Here is an 8745-nt window from a genome sequence, read left to right on the forward strand (position 1 = left end):
CAGTTATAACTGTCAACATCTAGGCTATCAATCAGTTCAAACGGCCTTGGTTTCATGAACTAAAAAGCAAAGCACGATCAACAAAACAAAGATCCACATCTGCTTTTCATTCGTAGCAGTTTTTTTTTTGACACACTGTTACGGCCACAATATATGTGATACAAATGTGAAGCACTGTGATTTAGAAATGGAGGGTTTCACATGGAGGTGTGAGGGAGTGGAACAGAGGGCTGCGTTGCTACACTCCGTCCTGCCCCCTCCAACCAATCAGCACTGAGAACAGTGGGGGGTCCCACCAATCACACTTTGCCAAGAAGAAGTAGAAATCCAATATCAGTTTCCCCTCTTGAACGATGGAGGGATCCTCAAAGACACAGCCAATCAGCCAGCAGGAGGACAGAAAACAAGGAGAAGAATCATAAATTCTTATGATTCTTCTCCTTTTGATTGATCAACTTAGTCTGAGGGTCAACCACCCGTTGAGTTGGTACAGTTTGCTGTGATTCGTGTTCTTCCGTTGTGTTCAACTTGTGTGTTTCCAATAGTGTCTTGTATTGGTTGCATAAACCATGCGTTTATTGTCACCCCATGACATCTTATTTGCATGCTAAGAACCCCTTTGTGCAGACCATCTCCATTGGATGAATCTGATGTCATGAAAACCGCTTTGCCGCATGGGATAAATTGAGGAAATCAGTTACCCTCCTTATTTACTACTACTTAGGGAAACCAATTCGTATCTCAAATATCAGACAGCACCACAAAATGCACCATCCTAAATAGTCTGTATACCGATTTGAACACGGCTACCCCCCCCCCCCCCCCCCCCCCGCTCCCTGCTGTGCTCTGTGTAAGAGGCCACCTCTGCTTCCTGCCCTCCACCCCCAAACCATCCCCATCCAGGAGGAGATTACAGTCATCTGAATAATTAACGAAAACAAGCTGGCAAACATGAAATATTCAAAAGGTGATGTTTATACGCCGACAATTAAGATGGCGAAGCGAGGCACTTACTCGTCTGAAAGAAGGTAGGCAGCTTGTCGGCCAAATGCAGCTCCTTCCTTTCCCTACCTGGAGTTTTCACAACGCGTGGAGGAGGCACTAGCAGCAACTGCGCCTGCTTTCCCAGCTTTGCGCCGATCAATAATTAAAGAGAGTAAATTAAAAATGATCCCTGAACAACCCGAGCGCTGGGATATCCTTCCTTGACCTCCATCTTATAGCTCAAGTCTTACTTTTATTTCATTTTTTTATTAAATTAGTACCGCCAATGTTTCTTTCAAATCACTCTGCTACAAAAGAGATAAATAATGTGTGCACAGCCTTCATTATGGTTCTTCTTTCCTTTCAACGTTATCGGAAGTGTTTCAAGCTATTTCCAGTTACTTAGTCTCTAAAGCCGTCTGTGGAAGTCGAGCCACAGCCTGTGTTCAAATCAGAGGAGAATAATGAAACAATTTCTCTCCTTTGCAAACGGCCTTACAATACAGCCTGCATCCAATTAACAACCGTTGATCCCTATTTGATTATCGCTTGTTTAATTCTGCTTCCCCCCCCCCCCCCCCCCCCCCGTGCAACTTTAAGCCCCTGCCTTTGAGTCTGACGATGAAGGGAAGTATTCTGTGCTGACAAATCTCACGGGCAGATGTGCAGAAGTCTCCACGGACTACTGGTAATTCACTCCACTTGATGGGATTTACAACCCTACGAGGGGCTTTGCATACCCCCCCTCCCCTCCACTCGTTCCCCCGTCACGTATCGAGGCATCACCCCCACCGCCTTTCAGCACTAACAATAGCTATGGGAGTCAGAGCAGTAAAGCACAGAGAAAGCGCCTTGTTTCCCCGCAAGGCATGAATGGAGGGTGTGTTTTGGTTCTATGTCTATGAATTTCTTTATTGAAGAGGCCTACTTGTTGATTGGAGAATATTGATTGGTTACAGTTTGAATTTTAATACATTTGAACATCCACAGCTGTGATTTTCAGTTTCCAATTATTTAGTTCATAGGAATAGTGTTAGATCTTGTATTTTGTTCATGGCTACTAACACGGCACATGGGCAACAGAAGAGTATTGGGGCCAAACATTCATGAAACATTAGTTCAAAGTGGGTTTGTAGGATAAAATGTTTAATTTGTACATTTTAAAGGAGAAGCATCACTTGGTCAATATTAGTTTGTACAAATTTATTAACTCTCTCTTCCGACCAAAGTGTATTGAAGGCCTTTTTTGATGAGAGTTGATAATACAAAATTACAATCTGAGAATTTTGAGAATCTGAAAGAGATTACATCATCATAAAAAGTGTAGACATGTGGGAGCGGTTTGTTATAGGGCAACAACAGATACATCACAGAATACTGAACGTTCACATCCCCCATAAAATCCTCCAGAGAACATGGAAATTTAACTTTTTGAGCTTCTAAGGGTTGCCAAAAATGATGGTTGGATCTCCAAAAAAGAACATGACTATTTACTGTGCTCACATTCACGGTAGCCCACGTTCTACTTGCCCCCTTAAGTCCACAGAAAACAAGAAAATACACCAGGGAGACCAATTATAGCGAGAATGACTAATTTACAGAATCAACATCCAATCTGGTGATTCCTTCATCAAGCCTATTGCCTTCCTACATGACAGACTCACACAAGTCCTGAAGAAAAGTGACGGACATGAATGATATATGCTCATGCAAAAACTGTTACTATGGATGTCATTATACAGCAATATTGTCCATGATGAAGGCCTGGAGGCACTGAGGCACTATTTCAAGTCAATTCTCCTTTAAAGTACTTATTCCCCATTACAATGACATACAATCTGTTTATGCACTTACTCTAGAACAGTTTGAAACATTTGGCAATCATTTTTGAAGATTTTGCCAAAATATATGTACGCCCTCATTCTCTGACTTCTTGAAAGCTCCAATTTCTATTGAACTAAAATCCTAAAAGGCTTATTCTGATATCCCCAACCACCAACTGCCTCCTTTTACGGTAAATCTGTTCAGCTGTATTAAGCTAAACCGACTCAAACTGATAAGATGATATGTTGCCTGCACCAGTTGCTGTCAATATCTCTAACAGGGAAACGCAAGCGTCAGAATAGATAGTAGCCATCTTTGATATCCCTAGCGGCTAGAAGCTAGCAGAGTCGGACTGATCAACAACTGATCTGGGCAAGGTAGAAAACGGAAGCTATCGGAATCTACCTTAATTTAATAAAAAATGAAACGTGACGTGTTAGTTGGTACATTCTCTATTTGACACTCAATTGGCAGTCCTTCTCTCTGCTGTTTTTATCACATACTTTTCATGTTTCAACCAATAATTGAGAGAAAATGTTTTGATGAATTTAATTTGCTTGCTTCAAGATTGAGCCAATGAGCAAATGCAATGATATTAATAGGCATACATGAGACATGGGTGTTTGTGGTTTTTTTCTGATCAAAAAGAAAACTAGGAGACATCGAAAAAGCTAGGCAACAGATTATATAAGCAGAATTAATAATAGCAATAGGTTATTATATGCCTAGGCCTATTGGCAGATCCAACTTATCACGTCAAACACTTGTAACAACATACATTGTCCTGCGGTCTATACACATTAAATTAACTTGGAGAAAGGATTATATTCTGAAGAGTCAAATTTGCATTTATGTTAGCCTGCTCAGTAGTTTGTGTGGATGGGAACATTGTGCAAGCTATAGCTTTTAGAAAATATCTGCAGCAACAAAACTTTAGTTAATTACTACTAGAGCTAAATTGATTTGGCATTTAGCAACCTCTCAAAATCAATGCAACATTATCTTTACAAGAAAGAAAACGGTTAGAGAGCCGCCAGACTGGCAGGCCGGGACTACATTTTCCTATTTAACTTCCCAGCTAACATTAGCTTATTAGTGACGCTGGTTCAGGAAATGTCAACAATGCAATGCGTTGTTGCACCTTGCTTGGTTAATAGTTTCTTTCCCACAGTCATTAATCCGGGTGTTGCCAAACTTTGGGTCTGGACCCAACCTCGGGTCACTTGATATTCTTATGGGGTAGTGGGAGATCTATTATAAGCTGCAGTTATTTTATGATGCATTTTCTATAGAATGATGATATGTAAAGGGCCCTTGTATATCAACAGTGATTTATACCAACTATAGATTCAAAGCCATAAGAAAACTAGTACTTAGCACTTTACTGGTATATAAAGATATAATGGAACAAAGCTGTTTATTCAACTACAGACACAGATGTCATTAAAACAATGTTTTAATTAATAATACCAGTTGCAAAACAAAATGTATGAAGTTGGGGTCGCATGAATTTTCTGACCATGGGTAGTTTACGGATCAAAACATCTTGATGTTTTACGGATAAAAACATCAAAACTGTCCAATGCATTCATTTATTCTGCTACACACTACACACCAACCAGCAGGTTTTCTACTCTTTTTTTTTTCTAAATGGAGATTTTAAAGGTTGGGTATGGGATTTGCGAAACGCCAGCAGATTTTGAAAATACACAACTCAAATGGTCCTACCCCCTCTCCTTCAACGCTGACTCTGACTCCACCCATTCCAAGTACCTGGACACGCAATCATGCACGAGCGCGAACACAGATGCGCGAGAGCGAGCCAGGCTAGCGTAGGTTTTCGTTAAACAACATGGCAACATTAAAAAAACAACATGGGGATGGTGGCCTCTTGTCTGCCATGGAAATTGTCTTCTACTGCTAGGTCCAAATGTGGATTAACTAGTTCCAGAAGCTACCGCAGGATAACAACAAACAGGATCTTGCTCTGGGTCACGAGTACTGCACGAAGGGGTCGCGCGCGGGGCGCGGGGGAGGGGGAGTGCAGTACGACCGTTTGATTGACGTACTGTCCAATGAAACTCGGTGGCTCTGGAAATCATTGGCTGGAGTTTTTCGAGCCCTGCCCGTTCCACAGATGATTGACTTGTTTAATTTTCATGTCAGTACTTCTAACTCAGTGGCTGTAAGTGGGTTATGATAAGGATTTCAAGTAATTCTGCAAAAATGGCCAAAAAAGCGAATTCCATACCCAACCTTTAATGATTGTGCTCTAAAATGCAAGCCTTTTGGGTCAAAGCATTACATTTACGCATCTATTAAAATGCGTATTTACTGTCTGCTAATTTGATTGTGGTTGGTGTTGGCCTAAACAATCATCAACGGTCAACTATTTTGACTGTCTTTGAACTACCATCATCACAATTCAACCAGAATGCTTGCTTATGACAAATAATCAAACATAAACCATCACTGATCATTGACCAGTTTGACAATAGTTACTGCATCAAACAAGACATAAAGGCTCAAACAAGTTTTTGATTGTGTAATGAAAGGGCAGTTGTTGTGTCAAAGAAGAACAGTTAAAAAGGGTTGAATTCCAAAACCGATTTAAACAGTGTTATGACGTGCAAAGTTTCTATGGATTACCACAAGTATGCATGATGTCTCGAGTTCAGGTTAGTTATTTATTTAATTCCTCAGCTCGTGCACACGTTGTCAACCCTGTGAACCCATACGAACAGGTCCTGCTTAAAGCAGTACTCAACATTTCAAACAACAGTCATATTAGTCTCATGTGGTCCAACTGAAAACAATGTCTCATTTGAAGCTCAGTTTCTGGAGCCCAAAGAATCCAATGCCAATGCCCTCTGTCCGACCACGTTCCATCCCTCACTTCTGCCACTACTCTCTCAGCCAGTACCAACCAATAACACAATGACAGTATTACCAACATCTGTTACATGCCGTGGAATGACGTATAACCATTTATCTACAGCAGTGATTACAATCAAACTGCAATGGAAAATACTGAACAATGGAAACAACGCAATAATAACAAGAAATAAAATGAGTGTGTGTGTTACATTATCATTATACCAACTATACCATGAATGCCCTCCTGCTGTCCGTCAAGCTGTCATGTAGAGTGATTCAGAGAACGGGGCTTGGGATGAGGTCACTCGCTGTGACATGGCCCATTAACAAACCAGTTTGTCAAATGTTCATCTTAAATCATGAGAGTATTATGTATAGGGACATGTTTGGATGTATGTGTGTGTTTATGTGTCTGTGTGTGTGTGTGTGTGTGTGTGTGTGTGTGTGTGTGTGTGTGTGTGTGTGTGTGTGTGTGTGTGTGTGTGTGTGTGTGTGTGTGTGTGTGTGTGTGTGTGTGTGTGTGTGTGTGTGTGTGTGTGTGCGCGTGTATGGGTGTGGGTGGGTGTGTGCTTGCATGAATGTGTGTCTTCCTGTAATATACTTTTTCTATACATCTTTTCTCATGTCCTCCATTATATTGATATGATCCAAGATAATGTATGATTATAAATGCTTTCATGAATCTTCTGAAATAACCACTTGAGGCTTTGCAGCGAACCATCCATCAACACTGAAGGGTGCTGGTGTTCAATGGGCTGAGGAATGTTGCGCACCCAGGTAGACTTAAGAAGAAGTCATACTGACCTTTTGAAAAATTAGAGATGTACGCACATTGTGTAATGTTTGACAATATCTAAACGCCTGCCTTCCCTCACAGCAGAGGATCCGCACGTCGCTATTTTAGGGTGAGGCCTACAGACGGGGACAAGCGACAGGGGAAATCCACGGCGGCACCGGGCGATGATTTAGACGCGCACGTCAGCTCTTTACAACAGGGCCCGGGTCTTTTTATATGGCTTTGGAACGGAGGAGAATAAATAAGTTTATTCTACAGTGACCCATAAATAAACTAGTAAATTGATACCGGGGAGAACGAATAAAAAAGCACAGCGACCTTAAGACACATAGGGGCTAGCGTCTTAATCTATACTCCGAGTCCTTAATTAAAACAATTAACCTCCACCACCACCTTTGTGGCGCGTTGAAATGTTTAGAGGATAACCACTCGTTCTGGAGCTTCTTTCAGCTGCAATTAGTATTGAGGAATCGCACAAAAGGAATGGATCTGCATCTTTTGGCTTGTTCTAACTACATGGAGAACATTGTCAACACGTCCAGCTTCAACTGAAATCAGCAGAGAAATTCTCTGCTCAATATACCCTCAATCTAGTGAGCAGAGAATATTTCTTTGGACATTGACAGAAAACATTGGCGACTCTTAATGTATATTTAGCACCATGGCTCATGGCTGCTGAGTGCCTCATATGTTCCAATTCATTAAACCCTGCTGGTCTATTTCACTGTCAAATTGAGTCAAACCAGACTGTATCTCTCGTCTGTCGAGCTAATATACAGAATTAATTCCCTATAGAGGGATTATGTCCCAAAATATACCTATAGGCTATATATTTATACGACTGCCATTCCTTATCTCACACACACACACGCACACACACGCACACACACACACGCACACACGCACGCACGCACGCACGCACACACACACACACACACACACACACACACACACACACACACACACACACACACACACACACACACACACACACACTTGTTTGTTGTTGTTGAAAGCATTTATAATCATACAAACACTTGTTTTTGTGTGTGTATGTGTGTGTGCGTGCGTGTGTGTGTGTGTGTGTGTGTGTGTGTGTGTGTGTGTGTGTGTGTGTGTGTGTGTGTGTGTGTGTGTGTGTGTGTGTGTGTGTGTGTGTGTGTGTGTGTGTGTGTGTGTGTGTGTGTGTGTGTGTGTGTGTGTGTGGTGTGTTTGTGTATGGGGTTATAAGGAGATGCAGTATACAAGTATACACACACCCGAGGTCTGTTGTAAACTAACGCAGCTTGGACGCTCCATAAATGCCCTTGAAAAAACTGAATTCCCGGTCGTCCACATGATAGAGGCTGATCTGTTTCAGATCACATGTTGGTTGTTTTGATCCTGGATCCTGGTGACTCTCCGGATGTGTGACAGGCGCTACAGTCAAACGGTCTCACTCCACTGATTCCCAAATCACACAACTAATAAATAACCCAAATAAAGCTATTCAAAGAATAAGAAAAAAACTGTGTGTGATCGAGGGGGACACTCACCGGAACAGTTCCAGCCGGTGGGCGTCTGGCAGTCGCTCAGGGAGGACGGGAAGGCGCACAGCTGCTCCACAGGTAAACTGGCGAGGACGGAGAACAGGGTGATCCACACCCAGCTCCCCGCCGTCCGCCGCCACCGCCGCAGCGCGCGAGGCTCCCCGGGGGGAGACTCCGCCGCCGTGAGCAGACCCATGGCTCACTGGCCCCGACGGCAGGACAGCCGGGCCAGGCGGGAAGAGGACGAGGAAGAGGTGGAGGCGGCGGAGAAGAAGGAGAGGGAGAATAAGACGTAGTCGTGCACTGTCAACTCCGATTGCGATCCCGACGCGGGCAGTTCCAGCAACGGGGTGACGACTAGAGACGGAGAGAGGAGCATTTTCCGCGCGAGAATGCGTGCCCCATGAGGTGCCGTCCTGTGCTGGCCCGGGAACGGGGGGTTCCGCCCGATCCTAGATGAGACCGCCGCGATAGAAAAAGACAAGAAGAACGGTGAAGAACGCGTCCGAGTTCCAAGGAGCAGGGTTGTGTTGGTGGTAGTTTCTTTTTTTTTGAGCGATGGAGGAGGTTTGTGAGGGATGGAGTAGGGTGGAAAAGTTAGCCGGGATAGAGCGAGGGGAGAACGGGCAGGGAAGGTGAGGCTAAACACAGCTGGGAGGAGGATGCTCTCGGAGGAGGAGGAGGTGGAGAAGGAGGAGGAGGAGGAGGAGGAGAGGAAGGAGCGGTAGGAGGAGA

The 8745-nt window shown here is 43.4% G+C and overlaps 1 protein-coding gene across 2 annotated transcripts in view; it reads right to left on the minus strand.

Annotated features, from left to right (window-relative positions):
- The window catches only part of tmeff2a (transmembrane protein with EGF-like and two follistatin-like domains 2a), a 105546-nt gene extending 97274 nt beyond the window's left edge, over nt 1-8272 (minus strand). For both annotated transcript variants that reach the window (XM_056580065.1, XM_056580066.1), the window contains exon 1: nt 8017-8272. In XM_056580065.1, coding sequence (XP_056436040.1) covers nt 8017-8206 — 190 coding nt within the window. In that variant the 5' untranslated portion in view covers nt 8207-8272. The remainder of the gene's footprint in view (nt 1-8016) is intronic.
- Between the last annotated feature and the right edge of the window lie 473 nt (nt 8273-8745).

The sequence above is a fragment of the Gadus chalcogrammus genome, chromosome 20 (assembly GCF_026213295.1).
Source record: "Gadus chalcogrammus isolate NIFS_2021 chromosome 20, NIFS_Gcha_1.0, whole genome shotgun sequence".
Lineage (NCBI taxonomy): Eukaryota > Metazoa > Chordata > Actinopteri > Gadiformes > Gadidae > Gadus > Gadus chalcogrammus.